Source organism: Mesoplodon bidens (genome assembly GCF_964165515.1).
Source record: "Mesoplodon bidens genome assembly, chromosome: 19".
Lineage (NCBI taxonomy): Eukaryota > Metazoa > Chordata > Mammalia > Artiodactyla > Ziphiidae > Mesoplodon > Mesoplodon bidens.
Genome location: NC_138179.1, coordinates 53,091,035 through 53,112,934, shown reverse-complemented (window position 1 = coordinate 53,112,934; position 21,900 = coordinate 53,091,035). Strand labels below are relative to the sequence as shown.

The window sequence follows — 21,900 nt, the reverse complement described above, 5'->3', positions numbered from 1 at the left end:
TTTCTGTTGAGTCAAATTTGGCAATCTGTGCCTTCCCAGGAATTTGTCCATTTCACCTAGGTTGTCTGACTTGTTAGTATGAAGTTATTTATGGTATTTACCTGATAAACATTTCATCTGTCTTTTGGCTAAAGTACTTAGAACTCCTTCATTCCTGCTTTTGATAATCTGAGTCTTCTCTCTTATTTTCTTAGCCTAGGTTTGTCAATTTAAAAAACTTTTTTCAATGAACCAGCTCTTGGTTTCATTGATTTTATTACTGTTTTTGTTTCCTATTTCTCTGATATCCAATCTAATCTTTATTTTTTCCTTCTTTTTGCTTTGGGCTTTGCCCTTCTTTCTATTTTCTTAGAGTTGAAGGTTGTTACTGATTTGAGCTTTCTTTCTTTCCTCTTTTGTGATATAGGAATGCAGAGCTGTATCATTACCTTGGCTGAATCACATAAATTTTGGTAGCTTTTCATTTTCATTCAGTTCAAAATTATTTAGAAGCATGATGCTGAATTTCCAAATACTTGAGCTTTTCCCACATTTTGTTCTGTCGTGAATCTCTAGTTTAATTCTCTAGTTCTGGTCAGAGAACACATTTTGAATGATTTTAATCTTCTTAAATTGATTAAGACTTGTTTAGTGGCCCAATCTATGCTCTATCCTGGAGAATGTTCCAGTATGTTTATAAAGAATGTTTATTCTGTAATCATTGGGTGGAGTGTTCTATCTGCATAGTATGCATTTTTCCATCTGTTTACTTTCAACCTATTTGCGTCTTTGACTCTAAAGCATGTCTCTTGTAGACAGCACATAGTTGCATCTTGCTTTTTTTTTTTGGCTGCATTGGGTCTTTGTTGCTGTGTGCAGGCTTTCTCTAGTTGTGGCGAGTAGGGTCTACTCTTCGTTGCGGTGCATGGGCTTCTCATTGTGGTGGCTTCTCTAGTTGTGGGCCACCGGCTCTAGGCACACGGGCTTCAGTAGTTATGGCACGTGGGCTCAGTAGTTGTGCTGTGGGCTCTAGAGCGCAGGCTCAGAAGTTGTGGCGCATGGGCTTAGTTGCTCCGTGGCATGTGGGATCTTCCCAGACCAGGGCTCGAACCCACATACCCTGCATTGGCAGGTGGATTCTTAACCACTGCGCCACCAGGCAAGCCCCGGGTGTTGCTTTTTAATCCATACTGATAATCTGTCTTTTGGGTGAAGAGTTCAGTCTGTCTACATTTAATAAAATTATTGATATGGTTGGATTTTCTCTCCCATTTTGCAATCTTTTCTATTTGCTTCATGCTTTTTTCGAATTTGTTTTTCTGTGTCTCCTTTACTGTTTTCTTGTTTTAAGTGTACTGTTTCAATTCCTCTGTTGACTTTTAATCTTTTTTTCCTAATTATTTTCTTATAGTCTGCTCATGGAATACAATATGTATCTTAATTTACCACAATCTATTTCAAAACAATAACTTAGGGACTTCCCTGGTGGTCCAGTGGTAAAGAATCTGCCTTCTAATGCAGGGGATGCAGGTTCGATCCCTGGTTGGGGAACTAAGATCCCACATGCCATGGGGTAACTAAGCCTGCGTGCCACAACTACTGAGCCCATGGGCCTCAACTAGAGAGCCTGTGTGCTGCAAACTACAGAGCCCACGTGCTCTGGAACCCACACTCCACAACTAGAGAGAGAAAAAAACAACCCGCACACCACAACTAGAGAGAAGCCCGCGCACCACACGAAAGATCCTGCACACCTTAACAAAGATCTCACGTGCCACAACTAAGACCCAACACAGCCAAAAAAATAAAATAAATTAAAACAAACAAACCAATAACTTAATTCTCATAAAGCACAAGCATTTTGCTCCAGTACATAATGGTTTCCTCCTCTCTCCTTTGTGCTATTATTTTCATATGTTCAAATATATTTCATATATTACTTCTATATATATACTATAGACCTAACAATACAATGTTATAATGATTGCTTTATACAATCTTCTATTTTCTAAAGAAGTGAAGAGAAGATATGAAAAAATTAGAGTCTTAGATTTACCCACACATTTACCGTTTCTGATGCTTTTCATTTACCAATTCCTATGGATCCGAGTTACTGTCTGGTATTTATTTCCTTTCATCCTGAAGGGCTTCCTTTACTATTTCTTGCTAGGCATATTTACTAGCGACAAATTCTCTCCCTTTTTGTTTATCTGGGAATGTCATTATTTTGCCTACATTTACAGAGGACAGTTTTGCTAGATACAGAATTCTTGTTTTTTTCCTTTCAGCACACTGAATATGTCACATGGCTCTGGTTTCCATGATTTCTGATTAGGTCACCCATTAATCAAATATTCTTTTTGTATACATGAGTTATTTTCCTTTTGGTGCTTTCAAAAATTTCTGTGTTCAGTTTTCAACAGTTTGGCCCTAACATGTCTAGGTATGGATATTTTTATCCTTCTTGGGGTTCACTGAACTTCTTAGATCTGTAGATTAACGTTTTTCATCAAATTTGGGAGGCTTTCTGCCATTAATTTCTCACTTTTTTTTTCTTCCTGCCTTTTTCTATCTTGTCTGGGATTCATTCACATTCTACTCTTGATGTTGTTCCACAGGTCTCTGAGGCTCTGTCCATTTTTCTTTAACCTTTCTGTTCTTCAGACTGGATGGATAATTGCTACAGATCTCTAAATTTATTTTTACTTAAAAAAATATTTATTTATTTATTTTGGGCTGTATTGGGTCTTCATTGCTGTGCAAGGGCTTTTCTCTAGTTGTGGCGAGTGGGGGCTACTCTTTGTTGCAGTGCGTGGGCTTCTCATCGCGGTGGCCTTTCTTGTTGCGGAGCACAGGCTCTAGGCGCGTGGGCTTCAGTAATTGTGGCCTGTGGGCTCAGTAGTTGTGGCTCATGGGCTTAGCTGCTCTGCGCCATGTGGGCTCTTCCCAGAGCAGGGCTCGAACCCGTGTCCCCTGCATTGGCAGGCGGATTCTTAACCACTGCGCCACCAGGGAAGTCCATGAAAACTTTTAAGACCTACTTTCCTTTAATTTTTAGAAATCTGATTTCAGTGTATGTAACGTGCACATATTTTTATTAAGTTTATCCTTAAGTATTTTATGTTCTTGGATGTTACCACAAATGTTGCTATATTGAAAATTTCATTTTCCATTTGTTCGTTGATGGTTTACGGCTACAGAATTAATTTTTGCATACTGGCCATGTTTCCTGTGAACTTGCTAGAACCCTATCATGACATTTAAAAATTATTTCCTAATCTGTATGACCCCGCTTTTTCTTCCCTTACTGTCCTAGGTGGACTTCCAGTACAATGTTGAATAGATGTAGTAGACCTAATATCCATGTTTCGACCTTAGGGGGAAGTGTTCAGTATTTTATGACTAAATACAATGTTAAAATTAGGTTTTTCATATATACAATTTATCAGGTTGAGGAAGTTACCTTCTCCTAGTCTGTTTAGAGATTTTATCCTTAATGGGTGTTTAATTTTGTAAAATGCTTTTTCTGGATCTATTGAGATGATCATGTGATTTTTCTTCTTTGATCTGTTATTAAGCTGGAACTTAATAACACTGACTGATTTTGCATGTTAAAACAACCTTACATTTCCGAGATAAATCCAAATTGATTATGATTTATTACCCTTTTCATATGTTGCTGGGTTCAATTTGATATTTTGTTACAGATTTTTACATGTGCATGTGGGATATTGGCCAGTAGTTTCCTTTTCCCATAATTTTTATTTTATTTTTGATATCATGGTAATGATGATCTCATATAATGAGTTAGAAAGTTTTCCCTCCTCCTCTATTTTTTTGAAAGATTATTCCTTTCTAAAATATTTGATAGAATTCAGGACTGTCCAAGCCTAGAGGTTTTTGTTTTTGTTTTTACTTTTTGGTGGTAAGGTTTTTAATCACCAATCCAGTTTATAAAGATATAAGGCTATTCAGATTTTCTATTTCTTTACAGTTTTGGTAATTTGTGTCTTTCAAGGAAATTATCTATTTCATCTAAGCTGTCAAATTTATTGGCATAGAATTGATCATAACATCCTCTTATTACCCTTTGAATCTGTGTAGAAACTTTAGTGATATTTCTTTTTACAATCTTGGTACTGGTGAGTTGTGTCTTCTTTCTTGACTAATCTCGACAGAGGTCGATCAAGCTTATTGATTTTATTTCAAAGAAACCGCTTCTGGTTTCATGGATTTTTCTCTACTCTATGCCCACTTTTTATTTCATTGATTTCCACCATTATCTTTTTTATTTTCTTCCTTTTACTTATTGTAGATTTACTTTTCTTTTTCTAGTTTTCAAAGGTGGAAGATTTGATTTTAAACCTTTCTTTTAAGATAAGCATTTACAGGACTCCCCTGGTGGTGCAGTGGTTAAGAATCCACCTGCCAATGCAGGGGACATGGGTTTGAGCCCTGGTCCGGGGAGATCCCACATGACGCAGAGCAACTAAGCCCGTGTGCCACAACTACTGAGCCTGCGCTCTAGAGCCCGCGAGCCACAACTGCTGAGCCCACGTGCCACAACTACTGAAGCCTGTGCGCCTAGAGCCGTGCTCCGCAACAAGAGAAGCCACCGCAATGAGAAGCCCACACACCGCAACGAAGAGTAGTCCCCGCTCGCCGCAACTAGAGAAAGCCTGTGTGCAGCAAAGAAGACCCAACACAGCCACACAAAAAAGAAAAAGATAAGCATTCACAGCTATACATTTTGCTCTAAGCACTGCCTTCAATGCATTCCACAAGATTCGAATACTGTGTTGCCACTATCACACAGCGAAACTTATTTTGTAATTTTCTTTGTAATTTATTCCTTGACTCATAGGTTATTCAGAAGGGTGATATTTCATTTTCAAAATTTCCGGGTATGTGCTATTTGATTTCTACTTTAGTTCTGTTGAGGCCATAGAATATACTAATATGATCTTGATCATTCTAAATTTACAGAAATTTGTTTTATGGCTGATTATTTGGTATACCTTATTGAATATCCCAGTAATGAAAAGCATGTTTTCTGGTACAGCATTCTATGTCACTTAGGACAAGTTCACTGATAGTGTTGCTCAAGTCTTCTATAGCTTTTCCATTTTTTTTTGTCTGTTTTATCTTTACTGAAAGAGAAGGGTATTATTTAATAACTTTCCATTTACTCTTCTTCCTGAAGTTTACATCATCTGATATTAATAACCACTCCAACTTTCCTGTGATTAGTGTTTGTGATAGTATATCTTTTTCCATCTTTCTACTCTTTTTTTTGGGGGGGTATGTCACGCAGCATGCGGGATCTTAGTTCCCCAATCCGGGATCAAACCATCACCCCCCTGCAGTGGAAGCACAGAGTCTTAACCATTGGGTCTCCAGGGAAGTCCCCCATCCTTTTACTCTTTTTTTTTTAAGAGAAATTTTCTTTTTTAAAATAATTAATTAAACTTTGGCTGCACTGGGTCTTTGTTGCAGTGTGCGGGCTCTTCATTGAGCACGGGCTCTAGAGCAATGGGCTCAGTGGTTGCAGCACGCAAGCTTAGTTGCCCCACGGCATGTGGGATCTTAGTTCCCCAACCAGGGATCAAACCCAGGCCCCCTGCATTGGCAGTGTGGAGTCTTAACCACTGCACCACCAGGTAAGTCCCTCCCCATCCTTTTGCTCTCAATCTCCATATTATCTTTAAGTTTTCTTGAATTCTTGAGCATATTTGTAATTGCTATTTTTAAACATTTTGCTCGTCAATTTTATAAACTGTCCTTTCTGGGTCTGTTTCTATTGCCTGGTTTTTCTTCTGGTTTGTCTTCTGGTATCATTTCCTGCTTCTTTGCATGTACTGTAATATTTGATGGAATGCTGGAAATTCTGTATGCTACACATTGCTGAGCATCTAGATTTTGTGTCTCTCTTTAAAGAATGTTGAGTTTTGATTTAGCAGGCAGTTAAATTAGTTGTGAATCAATTTGATCCTAAATTTTTTCCTTTTAGCCTTTATTAGGGCTGGTCTAGTTTAGCTCCACTACCAAGGTGTGACCTTTCTGAAGTCTCTATTAAATGTCCCAAGGTGTTCAATGCGCTTTCTCCATTTTGGATAGTTAGAACTTCTCCCAACCTTATTTAAACTCTGGCAATTCTTCAGTTCACAGTTTCCCAGTAATTGTTCTTTCCCTATTAGATGTTCTTTGCCCAGCTTTGTGGGGTCTCAATATGTGTATATATGGTTTACTATTCAGCCAAATTTGTGTAGATTTCTGTAGCCCTTTTTTGAGTAGCTCCCTGCTCTCCAGACACATATTTAGCCATGCTGGTCTCCCTGAACTCTGATCTCTTTCTCTTCAAATCAGCCAAACTTTGTGCTGTGCTTGGGCTCCTTCTCCTTGTGCCATTATCTCGAAAATGCCACCAAGCAGAAAGCCAGGGCAATCATAAGGCTCACCTCATTTGTTTCTCAGTCCTGCTCTGCATGTTGTCCAACATCTAATACTGCTTGTTTTCTATGTTTTGTACAGTTTTAGAGTTGTTTACAGCAGGAGGGCAGTGACTGTAATCATCAGCAGCAGAAGTCTCCACCTTTGATTTTAAAGTTTGTATCTTTTTTCTTTTAAACTATGTTTAATATACACTAAGTCCCCTACATACAAACCTTCAAGTTGCGAACTTTCAAAGATGCGAACGTGTGTTACATCAATGTCAGGTGTGAGTGAAACTGCAGCTTGCCCTCCATCTCCTACTGCTGACGATCCTTCAGTTCTACCATCTCCCACCTCCTCTCCCCTTCCTCCAGTCAGTAACTCTTCTTGCTTGTTCACTCGATGCCAGCCTCTGTATGCCAGCTCTTGTACTGTACTACTGTACTTTTCAAGGTACTGTACTATAAGATTAAAAATGTTTTCTTTATTTTTTGTGTTTTTTTAAATGTATTATTTGTGTGAAAAGTATTATAAATCTATACCGTAGAGTACTACACAGCTGATTGTGTCAGTTGGGTAACTAGGCTAATTTTGTTGGACTTACAAACAAACTGGACTTAGGAACATGCTCTTGGAATGGAACTCGTTTGTATGTAGGGGACTTACTGTATTTCTAAAGTCACTAGAACATGCAAAATTCTGAACATTAACCAGTGCTTATTTGATAAGTTTAAGATATTATGGTTTCTTTTTAATAGGAGTGGTAAAGTTAATGTGCTTATGTTAAAAGTTTTTATCTTTCAGAAATGCATATTTTATTTTATTTATTTTTTATTTTTTTTTATTTTTATTTTTTTGCGGTACGCGGGCCTCTCACTGTTGTGGCCTCTCCCATTGCGGAGCACAGACTCCGGACGCGCAGTCTCAGCGGCCATGGCTCCCGCGCCCAGCCGCTCTGCAGCATGTGGGATCTTCCTGGACCGGGGCACGAACCCGTGTTCCCTGCATCGGCAGGCGGACTCTCAACCACTGTGCCACCAGGGAAGCCCTAGAAATGCATATTTTAGAAATGCATATTTACAGATTAAATAATACAGTGTCTAGGGCTTTTTTCAAAATAAGATAAAATGAGTAAGATATAAGGGCAGGGGGGGCTTCCCTGGTGGTGCAGTGGTTGAGAGTCCGCCTGCCGATGCAGGGGACATGGGTTCGTGCCCTGGTCTGGGAAGATCTCACATGCCGCGGAGCGGCTGGGCCCGTGAGCCATGGCCGCTGAGCCTGCACTCCGCAACGGGAGAGGCCACAACAGTGAGAGGCCCGCGTACCGAAAAAAAAAAAAAAAAAAGGGCAGGGGTATAGAAAACACAAGACTAGCCATAAAGTGACAGGTTCTCAGTTATCAGTTTGAAGCTGGGTGAAAGGTTCACTATACTATTTTGTCTAGATTGGCATATATTTAAATTTTTCAGAAGAAATCAAAAGTCAGTAGAAGTAATATCTGTGTGGTTATACCTCCAACTTGATATGGATCGGTTCCTGTGTTCTATTTTGTTTTCAATTTTTAGGGACTGCTTTTATTATTTTTTTGTGTGACTTAATCCACGTTTCAATTATATAAAATACTTACATTTAATTTTAAAGTAAAATTACAAAACATGATACTTCAGAGGTCTCCCTTTCATTCTTGCCTCTTCATGTTTTTTCTCTCCCCATAAGCAACCATTTTATTCACTTTTGATGATTTTTCCATTGTTTCTTTTGAAAATATAAATCCTCAGACACTTTCTTGAATTAAAAGTTAACAAGTTGTGGGACTTGCCCTGGCGGCACAGTGGTTAAGAATCCGCCTGCCAATGCAAGGGACACAGGTTCGATTCCTGGTCCGGGAAGAGTTCACATGCTGCAGAACAACTAAGCTCGTGTGCCACAACTACTGAGCCTGCGCTCTAGAGCCTGTGAGCCACAACTACTGAGCCCGTGTGCCACAACTACTGAAGCCGGGGCACCTAGAGCCCGTGCTCCGTAACAAGAGAAGCCACCGCAATGGGAAGCCCGCACACTGCAATGGAGAGTCGCCCCCGCTCGCTGCAACTAGAGAAAGCCCGCATGCAGCAACAAGACCCAACGCAGCCAAAAATAAGTAAAATAAAATAATTAAAAAACAAAAAAGTTAACCAGTTGTAACCTCAAAGAAGGCAATAAAATAAACAATGTGTACCCTGTGCTTGGAGTGTTTTCTACTTTCCCTCATTCAAGCAATTCCAAAGAGCCCATCTCTTTCATGAAGCCTTTTTTTTTTTTTTTCATGAGGCCTTTTTGAAAAACAGGAGGATCCACGGACTAATCCTGGCCACTCCCTGTGTAAACATCTTCACCTTCCAATAGGCAACAATTTCCCTACATAATATTTAAATGTTATTTGATACATGTTACTACCAATAGATCCTTAGGCTGAATGTTTTTTATGTCTACCTTCTATGTCTATTGGGTCTGTGACAGTAAACTCTAAAGGATGGAGGATTATGCTTTCTTTCTTTTATATTGTGACTGACATAAGACACTGTACTTTTAAAGAGTCATTTAATAAACACTCTCTATATTGATTACTCTAAGCTGTGTTTAAGACTTTACATCTTTTTATCGAATCACCTGTTTATGTGTCTTTTGAATGACAGCTACTAGTGTCTTCTTGAAATATAAGTAGTCCTATATTAGTATTCCCTACTGCACATTCACTGACTACAATTTTAAGTTTTCTTTTAAATATCAAAACAGAATTTGAGCCAAATTCTAAAATAAGTATCTTATTCCATTTCTAAATTTAAACATCTTTCCTCTATAAAACCAAAATGAAATTTGCTAAATATATTTAGTAGTCTGCATTAAAAGCTAGTATAGGCAGGACACAAGAGGTTATGACTTACCCTTCTAAAACAAAATACTTACGCATCTGTAGTCTTTGTACACCCATTGAGATTCAGTACTTCAATGTTCCTACAGTTTTGTGCAAAGGTCCTTTACAGGAAAGAAAGTAAAGGGTTTGAGGTAAAACAGGCACAATTCTCGGCATTAAAAAAATAACAGAAGATACCAATAGTGGTAATAATGGATATTACTGGTACAAAAAGTTGTTCACAATTACGAATAAATTACTTTTCAACCATAAACTTTTAAACATCAATCTTTTTGTCAACCAAAGTTAAAATTATCCTAACTTCGAGTAAACAAACTTAAAAAAATTTACTCAAGGCTCCAAACGAACCATTTATAATATGGGGAATCTGGCTTTTTTTGGGGAGCACTTGTTCTTGTTTTATTCTCAAAACCACACATCCCACTACTGGATATTTGTGTTATAAGCAGTGAACGTGTATTTGGGTTCAGAATAGCTTAGGAATATGAAAACTATTCCAGCCTTTTCTGGGTGAGACAGTGCTGTGTTCGGTGTTGTTCTTCACTTCAGTCAAGAAGATCAGTTAATCGATAGCTATGTTTTTACCTTAATGCATTGTCTCCTACTCCGAGACAACCACGAAGACTTAACTTTCGTAAAAAGCCCCCGCACCTTTTTGAAATATTCTCCACTACCCGGCCCTGTAAAAAAAGAAGACAGGTGTACAAAAAAGATAAGCCACCACATTGTTTGTTTGTTTTTTTTGCGGTACGCGGGCCTCTCACTGTTGTGGCCTCTCCCGTTGCGGAGCACAGGCTCTGGACGCGCAGGCTCAGAGGCCATGGCTCACGGGCCCAGCTGCTCCGCACGGCATGTGGGATCCTCCCGGACCAGGGCACGAACCCGTGTCCCCTGCATCAGCAGGCGGACTCTCAACCACTGCGCCACCAGGGAGGCCCTCCACTTATTTTTAAATAAACAAATATGAAAAGACTTCCTTAAAAAGAGCAAACAAAGGTTCACATTTCCACCACAAAAATATAAACAAAAATTTCTGAGTCCTATTAATACTAAATAACTTAGTATTATTTCAGTAAAATAATTCTGCTCATTCTCAAAAACTGAACCAGTTCTTGGGAAAATTGCAAGTTCCCATGAAGCTCAGATGCGCTGAAATGAACAGTCTCTCCAGGGAAAGGAGATTTATGTGGTTGGGGCTAATCTGTCCTATATGCTGCAATTACATTCTAACGAGAGAGATGGGGTCACACACCACACAGTCATACCTCGATATCCCTCTGGAAATCAAACAGGTCAATTCGCTGCCAGTTACTGCCATCCAGAGCCAGAACATTCCAGGCCTATTTTGAAGAAGAGACAGAATGAACAGAAGCTGAAATGAAGGGGAAAAGCCAGCAAAATTCAAGTTCACAATTCAACCTACTAATGATTGAAATTGACCAAAAAATTTCTTAGCACCTCCAACATTAACTCACAAAAAGTCAGAGTCTTATTTCTGATTCATACTTTATTCTCCAAGTAGATTATCTCATAAATGAGTGGGTACAGAAATTAGTAGCTACGAAAGATCTTACGTTAGCGGGCTGGGGAAAGAACAGGTTGTGGTAAGTATCATAGCCGGAAACTGTTTTCTAACTTGAGTTTCCAATCTCAAAATGAAATAATCCAGCTAATGAAAAGCAAGTCTGTTACTCTATCCCTCAACTAGGAACGAGGTGAGTGTGAAACCAAAGAAAGAAGACGGCACTCTGAATGTAGTGTGTTCAATACATATGCCATGTTCAATAAAAATATGCTATTCATAGCATCACTTGTTTGGACCCAAAACTGTGATATGGTGACCTGGGATTTACAAAAGACACTATCATTTCTCAGTATACGTGACAGAGACTTAATGCTTTCCTCATTACCAATTTGCTCACTCAGGCATGTTTTTCAATTGGTCATCTTTCCCTCCAACTTGATTCAGTGGTAATTTTAAACACTGAGTTTTAAGACTTCTCATACATTCCTTTAATTACCTAAAGGGAGGCAAGAAAGCTTCCAAGATTTTCAACCTTTCAGGATAAGGTGAAAAATGACTCCACTAAGAGTTAACCTTTTGAGGATCGTTCTGTATTTTAATCAGAAAGCCTTTAAACATTTTCCCTACTAAATTTAAAGTGTACACAAAAGTCTTAACACTGTTAAGTTATAAACTTAGAATATTACCTCTTAGTACAACAATTCAAAACACAGATTCGATACTGAAATTCTAAAACGGAAATTGAAGATACACTTATAAGCCCCAGGTAACTATCACACAATCAGTAAGAAAGATGTCGGGGTATGAGGGTAAACAAAGTTATTATTATAGAAATCTTTAAGGTTTTCTCAGGATTTCAATGTTACTTTTCTTTTTCTGGCTTCATATTTTTCCAACAGTTTCTTAAATGGCTCCATGGGAGACAAGAGATAAAACTTTTAAAGATCATATGTTTACTAGATTCTTGGGCTAACTGTATCTCTGATTTGATACCTCTCATTTCCTTATACTACTTTCTTCAGCAAGCAGGACACATGCTAAAGTGAGACTAAAATTAGGAATGACAGGTTCCTCTCTAGAGTTTTTTTTTTTTTAAAGCAAATTAACTAAATACTTCAAGTACAGAGAAGAACAGGCTAACTACTGATGTTCCAATTGTACAGATTTAATGAGAATTGGCATTGTGCTTCCTTTTAAGTTAAAACACATTAAGAAGGAAGAGGAACCTGAACATGAAAACAACAATTAAAACTCACTCAAATCAACATTCTTGAGATGAGACTCTGCAACCAAACAGGTTAAGACACTGGTCTGGGAATTTTGTTTCTCAATGATGACCTCAGCTTCATATGGAGACAAAAAAGAAACCCTACTCATTTGTACCAGCCATGACTAGGGCAACCACTCAGGTACCAGGAACAGAACTGTCATGAATAGAAATCATCAAAATAGGCCTGATTGTTTCTTAAATAGCTGAGATACAGATTTAGTATGGCTTTTAGGATGTAGAAATTACAGTAAAGTTAGCAAGATGAGGTGGATTTTCTATGGCAAGTTTTGTGGGGTGTTTTTTTTTTTTTAAAGGAAATTGGTGATGGAAATTTGAAGGAAAACCTGAGTCCACTTAACAGAGGTAAGCACAATACTCTGATGCTGAGTATTGTCATATAACCATATTACATACTCAGCACCTAGGACTATACCTGGTACATAGTAGGTTCTCAATAAGTATTTGTTAAACATCAAAAAGCCATTGTCCAGTTTATGAAAAGATAACTGTATGTACTCTTTCATTTTATTAATTATTACATATCTGTATTACAAAAGAGACTATGAATGATTCATAAAGCCATTTTCCCACAACAGAGATTCTATTCTTAATATTAGTGGCAGCAATAAGATTATGTTTCACTGTTTTATCATAGTAATGTCAATTGACAAAAATGGATAAGTAAGAGTAATGCAGAAACTTACTTTGAGAATGGAATTTGGTTTGCTCTACAATTTCTTAAAAATTAAATTCTAGCTATAACCTTCTGAGAAAAAAAATATAGGGAGATATCAAGAGCCTTCCATGTATGTACATAAAATGAATAAGGGAAACATAATGAAATACTGTATTACTACAGTTCTGAGTAAAGCCTATTCTTTTAATTTGCATGTTTAGTGCTTTTTCCTTGAAAATGTTTCTTCTGTTTGTATTATACAAAGAGTCAAGAATTTCAAAAAATTAAAGTTAGAGATAGTACATATAGTAGAATTCCACTGTAGAATTAACATGGGTTTGGGTATCCCATGGGTGAAACCACAACCTTGGAAACATAACATACAACTACCATCTGAAGTAAATAGTTGGCCTACTACAGAAGCTGATTATCATTAATGTCAGCAAGGGATGCTCTTGTAATCATGTCAGCCATTCTTACCCTGGAGACCTGAGCACAGCGACACAAGGTAACAACATCCAGAAAAGAAAATATCCTAAAAAGAGATGGAGGAAAACTTTATTATATGATGAATTACTTTCTCTTGATTTTTGCTTATAAATAATTGGCAATGTTAACACATGCACAAAAAGGCAGATGTTCTTTAAACAATAACACAAAAAGCTCGGGCAATTTACAATACTGCCAATAAAAATGTAGGGGGAAAAGGTAATCTTTTACTTGATAACGTATGTGTAAGTACCATAACGAGTTCATTTATTCACATCAAGGGAGGATAAAATATTTCTGATACTTTTTTAAGTAAAAAAACAATTTCCACATTCTGGCTATCAAAAGAAATAGGCTAGGGGATGGTTACCTTTATAAAGAATTTTACAGCTATGAAGGAAAAAAGATAAAATATTGGTAAAACCTAAAAACGAGCAACTATAAAATGTTAAATCTCTATATATTTAATTCCAATCTGGGAAATTATAAAACTCAGTTAATACATCAATGTCAGGAAACACCACCTAAAATTCTTCTCAGTCTTAGAAGGCTAAATATTTATTTTGTAGCATTATTATTTGAAATAATTAATTTGCCTAAAGGACAATAAGTCTCTATACCATAAGCCACCTGTAAAAACAGGTCAGAGCATCCTGGGAATAAAGTGAATGGGTTACTTATGCTTACAGTTCTCCTTACTTATGAACACCCTTAAAGATCATTTTGATCTGAATAACAAGTAAGGCTCTTGTGCAGGTGGCAAAAGGTACAATATAGCATGTACTTTAAAGACGATATTCCTTGAGATAGCTGGAGTGTTACAAAATGGAGGTCAGGAAGCATTAATCTGGAGACGAATGAAAGCTACACTTTCTATTCCATTATTACTCTGAGTTAGCTTAATAGAGCAAACTTTTGTTATTTAGTGATTAGAGGCTGTCAATCACATTTTAGAACTCGGAATAAACTGAGTTAATAATTACATCAGACCAAGTTATATGCATTTTGTAAATAAAGTTTTTTGAAACTCTTTAAAATTTGGGTAATATACATAACATAAAACTTACCATTTAACCACTTTTAAGGGTATAGTTCAAGGGCATTTAAGTACATTCACACTGTTGTGCCACCACCACCACCATCCATCTCTAGAACTTGCTCATCTTCCCAAACTGAAACTCTGGACACAGTAAACAATGACTCCCCGTTTCCCTCTCCCCCAGCCGCTGGCAACCACTACTCTACTTTCGTTCTCTATGAATTTGGCTACTCTAGGTACTTCATATGAGTGGAATCATGGTACTTGCCCTTTTGTGACGGGCTTATTTCATTTAGCACCAATGTCTTCAAGGTCCATCCGTGTGGTAGCACGTAGTATCAGAATTTCCTTCCTTTATAAAGCTGAATAATATTTTCTTCCTTTTAAAACCTGTATACCACATTTTCTACATCTGTCCATAGATGGAAACGTTGAATGCCTTTCTTGTTCCCTTGAGGCGGACTTGCTACCACCCTGATGGCTCTCTTTAATAAAATAAATTTCAAATGGTGGAGGAGGAACCAAGCTGGTGGAGTACAAGGACATGCTCTCACTCCCTCTTGCGAAAACACCAGAATCACAACTAGCTGCTGGACAATCATCGACAGGAAGACACTGGAACTCACCAAAAAAGATACCCCAGATCCAAAGACAAAGGAGAAGCCACAGTGAGATGGCAGGAGGGGCACAATCACAGTAAAATCAAATCCCATAACTGCTGGGTGGGTGACTCACAGACTGGAGAACACTTATACCACAGAAGTCCATCCACTGGAGTGAAGGTTCTGAGCCCCATGTCAGGCTTCCCAACCTGGGGGTCTGGCAACGGGAGGAGGAATTCCTAGAGAATCAGACTTTGAAGGCTAGCGGGACTTGATTGCAGGACTTCGACAGGACTGGGAGAAACAGAGACTCCACTCTTGGAGGGCACACACAAAGTAGTCTGTGCATCGGGACCCAGGGGAAGGAGTAGTGACCCCAGGGGAGACTGAACCAGACCTACCTGCTAGTGTTGGACGGTCTCCTGTAGAGGTAGGGGGGTGGCTGTGGCTCACCGTGGGGACAAGGACACTGGCAGCAGAAGTTCTGGGAAGTACTCCTTGGTGTGAGCCCTCCCAGAGTCCGCCATTAGCCCCACCAAACAGCCCAAGTAGGTTCCAGTGTTGGGTTGCCTCAGGCCAAAGAAGCAACAGGGAGGGAACCCAGCCCCACCCATCAACAGTTAAGTGGATTAAAGTTTTAATGAGCTCTGCCCTTGAGAGCAACAGTCAGCTCTACCCACCACCAGTCCCTCCCATCAGGAAACTTACACAAGCTTCTTAGATAGCCTCATCCACCAGAGGGCAGACAGCAGAAGCAAGAAGACTACAATCCTGCAGCCTGTGGAACAAAAACCACATTCACAGAAAGATAGACAAGATGAAAAGGCAGAGAGCTAGGTACCAGATGAAGGAACAAGATAAAACCCCAGAAAAACAACTAAATGAAATGAAGATAGGAAACCTTCCAGAAAAAGAATTCAGAATAATGATAGTGAAGATGATCCAGGACCTCGGAAAAAGAATGGAGGCAAAGATCAAGAAGATGCAAGAAATGTTTAACAAAGACCTAGAAGAAGTAAAGAACAAACAAACAGAGATGAACAATACAATAACTGAAATGAAAACTACACTAGAAGGAATCAATAGCAGAATAACTGAGGCAGAAGAATGGATAAGTGACCTGGAAGACAGAAAGGTGGAATTCACTGCTGTGGAACAGAATAAAGAAAAAAGCATGAAAAGAAATGAAGACAGCCTAAGAGACCTCTGGGACAACATTAAATGCCAACAACATTCGCATTATAGGGGTCCCAGAAGGAGAAGAGAGAGAGAAAGGACCAGAGAAAATATTTGAAGAGATTATAGTCAAAAACTTCCCTAACATGGGAAAGGAAATAGCCACCCAAGTCCAGGAAGTGCAGCAAGTCCCATACAGGATAAACCCAAGGAGAAACATGCCGAGACACATAGTAATCAAATTGGCAAAAATTAAAGACAAAGAAAAATTATTGAAAGCAGCAAGGGAAAAATGACAAATAACATACAAGAGAACTCCCATAAGGTTAACAGTTGATTTCTCAGCAGAAACTCTACAAGCCAGAAGGGAGTGGCAAGATATACTTAAACTGATGAAAGGGAAGAACGTACAACCAAGATTACTCTACCCAGGCAAGGATCTCAATCAGATTCGATGGAGAAATCAAAAGCTTTACAGACAAGCAAAAGCTAAGAGAATTCAGCACCACCAAACCAGCTCTACAACAAATGCTAAAGGAACTTCTCTAAGTGGGAAACACAAGAGAAGAAAAGGACCTACAAAATCAAACCCAAAACAATTAAGAAAATGGTCATAGGAACATACATATCGATAATTACCTTAAACGTGAATGGATTAAATGCTCCAACCAAAAGACATAGGCTTGTTGAATGTTTACAAAAACAAGACCCATATATATGCTGTCTACAAGAGACCCACTTCAGACCTAGGGACACATACAGACTGAAAGTGAGGGGATGGAAAAAGATATTCCATGCAAATGGGAATCAAAAGAAAGCTGGAGTAGCTATACTCATATCAAATAAAATAGACTTTAAAATAAAGAATGTTACAAGAGACAAGGAAGGACACTACATAATGATCAAGGGATCAATCCAAGAAGATATAACGATTACAAATATATATGCACCCAACATAGGAGCACCTCAATACATAAGGCAACTGCTAACAGCTATAAAAGAGGAAATCGAAAGTAACACAGTAATAGTGGGGGACCTTAACACCTCACTTACACCAATGGACAGATCATCCAAAATGAAAATTAATAAGGAAACACAAGCTTTAAATGACACAACAGACCAGGCAGATTTAATTGATATTTATAGGATATTCCATCCAAAAACAGCAGATTACACTTTCTTCTCAAGTGTGCACGGAACATTCTCCAGGATAGATCACATCTTGGGTCACCAATCAAGCCTCAGTAAATTTAAGAAAATTGAAATCGTATCAAGCATCTTTTCTGACCACAATGCTATGAGATTGGAAATGAATTACAGGGAAAAAAGCATAAAAAACACAAACACATGGAGGCTAAACAATACATTACTAAATAACCAAGAGATCACTGAAGAAATCAAAGAGGAAATCAAAAAATACTGAGACAAATGACAATGAAAACACAACGATCCAAAACCTGTGGGATGCAGCAAAAGCAGTTCTAAGAGGGAAGTTTATAGCTATACAAGCCTACCTCAAGAAACAAGAAAAACCTCAAATACACAATCTAACCTTACACTTAAAGGAACTAGAGAAAGAAGAACAAACAAAACCCAAAGTTAGCAGAAGGAAAGAAATCATAAATATCAGAGCAGAAATAAACGAAATACAAACAAAGAAAACAATAGCAAAGATCAATAAAACTAAAAGCTGGTTCTTTGAGAAGATAAACAAAATTGATAAACCATTAGCCAGACTCATCAAGAGGGAGAGGACTCAAATCAATAAAATTAGAAATGAAAAAGGAGAAGTTACAACAGACACTGCAGAAATACAAAGCATCCTAAGAGACTACTACAAGCAACTCTATGCCAATAAAATGGACAACCTAGAAGAAATGGACAAATTCTTAGAAAGGTATAACCTTCCAAGACTGAACCAGGAAGAAATAGAAAATATGAACAGACCAATCACAAGTAATGAAATTGAAACTGTGATTAAAAATCTTCCAACAAGCAAAAGTCCAGGACCAGATGGCTTCACAGGTGAATTCTATCAAACATTTAGAGAAGAGCTAACACCCATCCTTCTCAAACTCTTCCAAAAATTGCAGAGGAAGGGGCTTCCCTGGTGGCGCAGTGGTTGAGAGTCCGCCTGCCGACGCAGGGGACGTGGGTTTGTGCCCCGGTCCGTGAGGATCCCACATGCCATGGAGTGGCTGGGCCTGTGAGCCATGGCCGCTGAGCCTGCATGTCCGGAGCCTGTGCTCCGCAATGGGAGACGCCACAACAGTGACAGGCCTGCGTACCGCAAAAAAAAAAAAAAAAATTGCAGAGGAAGGAACACTCCCAAACTCATTCTCTGAGGTCATCATCACCCTGATAGCAAAACAAGACAAAGATATTACAAAAAAAGAAAATTACAGACTAATATCACTGATGAATATAGATGCAAAAATCCTCAACAAAATACTAGCAAACAGAATCCAGCAACACATTAAAAGGATCATACACCATGATCAAGTGGGATTTATCCCAGGGATACAAGGATTCTTCAATACATGCAAATCAATCAATGTGATACACCATAATAACAAATGGAAGAATAAAAACCATATGATCATTTCAGTAGATGCAGAAAAAGCTTTTGACAAAATTCAACACCCATTTATGATAAAAACTCTCCAGAAAGTGGGCATAGAGGGAACCTACCTGAACATAATAAAGGACATATATGACAAACCCACAGCAAACATCATTCTCAATGGTGAAAAACTGAAAGCATTTCCTCTAAGATCAGGAACAAGACAAGGATGTCCACTCTCACCACTATTATTCAACATAGTTTTGGAAGTCCTAGCCACGGAAATCAGAGAAGAAAAAGAAATAAAAGGAATACAAATTGGAAAAGAAGAAGTAAAACTGTCACTGTTTGCAGATAACATGATACTATACATAGAGAATCCTAAAGATGCCACCAGAAAACTACTAGAGGTAATCAGTGAATTTGGTAAAGTTGCAGGATACAAAATTAATGCACAGAAATCTCTTGCATTCCTATATACTAATGATGAAAAATCTGAAAGAGAAATTACGGAAACACTCCCATTTACCATTGCAACAAAAAGAATAAAATACCTAGGAATAAACCTACCTAGGGAGACAAAAGACCTGTATGCAGAAAACTATAAGACACTGATGAAAGAAATTGAAGATAATACCAACAGATGGAGAGATATACCATGTTCTTGTATTGAAAGAATCAATATTGTGAAAATGACTATACTACCCAAAGCAATCTACAGATTCAATGCAATCCCTATCAAATTACCAATGGCATTTTTTACAGAACTAGAACAAAAAAACTTAAAATTTGTATGGAGACACAAAAGACCCCAAATAGCCAAAGCAGTCTTGAGGGAAAAAAAACGGAGCTGGAGGAATCAGACTCCCTGACTTCAGACTATACTACAAAGCTACAGTAATCAAGACAATATAGTACTGGCACAAAAACAGAAACACAGATCAATGGAACAAGATAGAAAGCCCAGAGATAAACCCACGCACCTATGGTCAACTAATCTATGACAAAGGAGACAAAGATATACAATGGAGAAAAGACAGTCTCTTCAATAAGTGGTGATGGGAAAACTGGACAGCTACACGTAAAAGAATGAAATTAGAACACTCCCTAACACCATACACAAAAATAAACTCAAAATGGATTTGAGACCTAAATGTAAGACCAGACACTATAAAACTCTTAGAGAAAAACATAGGAAGAACACTCTGACATAAATCATAGGAAGATCTTTTTTGATCCACCTCCTAGAGTAATGGAAATAAAAATAAACAAATGGGACCTAATGAAACTTCAAAGCTTTTGCACAGCAAAGGAAACCATAAACAAGACGAAAAGACAACCCTCAGAATGGGAGAAAATATTTGCAAACGAATCAACGGACAAAGGATTAATCTCCAAAATATATAAACAGCTCATGAAGCTCAATATTAAAGAAACAAATAACCCAATGCAAAAATGGGCAGAAGACCTAAATAGAGATTTCTCCAAAGAAGACATACAGATGGCCAAGAAGCACATGAAAAGCTGCTCAACATCACTAATTATTAGAGAAATGCAAGTCAAAACTACAATGAGGTATCACCTCACACCAGTTAGAATGGGCATCATCAGAAAATCTACAAACAACAAATGCTGGAGAGGGTGTGGAGAAAAGGGAACCCTCTTGCACTGTTGGTGGGAATGTAAATTGATACAGCCACTATGGAGAACAGTATGGAGGTTCCGTAAAAAACTAAAAATAGAATTAACATATGATCCAGCAATCCCACTACTGGGCATATACCCAGAGAAAACCATAATTCAAAAAGACACATGCACCCCAATGTTCACTGCAGCACTATTTACAATAGCCAGGTCATGGGAGCAACCTAAATGCCCATCAACAGACGGATAGATAAAGAAGTTGTGGTACATATATACAATGGAATATTACTCAGCCATAAAAAGGAACAAAATTGAGTCATTTGTTGAGACGTGGATGGATCTAGAGACTGTCATACAGAGTGAAGTAAGTCAGAAAGAGAAAAACAAATATCGTATATTAACGCATGTATGTGGAACCTAGAAAAATGGTACAGATGAACCGGTTTGCAGGGCAGAAGTTGAGACACAGATGTAGAGAACAAACGTATGGACACCAAGGGGGGAAAACCGCAGTGGGGTGGGGATGGTGATGTGCTGAACTGGGCGATTGGGATTGACATGTATACACAGATGTGTATAAAATTGATGACTAATAAGAACCTGCTGTATAAAAAAATAAAATAAAATTCAAAAATTCAAAAAATAAATTAATTAATTAAATAAATTTCCCATCTTTTAAAATACTGATTACAAATCATTCCCAAATAAATATATATACCCCCAGGTACCTCAATTCCTAAAACAGTAAGTTTATCTAATGCAACAAACCTTCTTACACTGCTTAAATGCTGCTGCTTTTTCCTGTCATCCACTATGTGCCTTTATGTGGAGCTTCATAGTCTAAAGATCCTGTTTCTGCCAAATTACCACTAATCCCTGAGCAATTTGCATAAATATAATATTACACATGGCGGGGGCACAGGAGAGAAATTTTAGATAACGATCCTAGTTAGACTTTAGTAAACTTTCAACAGATAGATTCTTTACAAAATAAAGATGGACATGAAACCTCAGGCTGTAGGTCAAATGCAGACCTAGGAGACTCTCTGAAGCACATGCCCCAACAATCATAATTTCATTCTTAGAATGTACTGCCTGGGGTACTTAATGTCAAAATTCCCATAAGTTGGCTTTTCACCTGGGTTTGACATTATGGTACATTAAAAAGAGATAGAGAAGACAAATACAGTCGCTGTGCTCCTCTATCAAGCAACAAGAGCTTGGACTCTCCACTCCTGACTTGGCTCCCTGGTATGTGATAAGCCTCTGTGCTTAAATCCCTTCTACCGCTCCACAAGCAGTCTGTCTAAATGTCTGCTATTATTTAGTAGCTTTTGACTTCTATTTATTCTACTTACTTGACAATAGAGACAATTACCTTTAGAAACCCAAATATAAGGATTGATGGGATAAGCTGCCAGAGTTTTAGTTACAGTGATTGGGGGTGGGGGTGGGGATGGAGAGGAGGAGGTTCACAGTGAACATTTATTCTTCTAAATATGGTAACATTAACTTAAATAAAAAACATCACTATAAGTATGTATTTGTAGGATAAATCAAGGGGAAACGACAATGACATTTTTACATGATA

General features: G+C 38.1%; 1 protein-coding gene across 3 annotated transcripts in view; it reads right to left on the bottom strand.

The window, feature by feature from the left end:
- The window catches only part of FBXL20 (F-box and leucine rich repeat protein 20), a 96,005-nt gene that overhangs the window by 18,935 nt on the left and 55,170 nt on the right, over positions 1-21,900 (bottom strand). For all 3 annotated transcript variants that reach the window (XM_081219755.1, XM_081219754.1, XM_081219756.1), the window contains exons 3-6: positions 13,277-13,331; positions 10,591-10,665; positions 9,911-10,005; positions 9,358-9,426 (exon numbers count right to left, since the gene is read on the bottom strand). In XM_081219755.1, the coding sequence (XP_081075881.1) occupies positions 9,358-9,426; positions 9,911-10,005; positions 10,591-10,665; positions 13,277-13,331 (294 nt within the window). The remainder of the gene's footprint in view (positions 1-9,357; positions 9,427-9,910; positions 10,006-10,590; positions 10,666-13,276; positions 13,332-21,900) is intronic.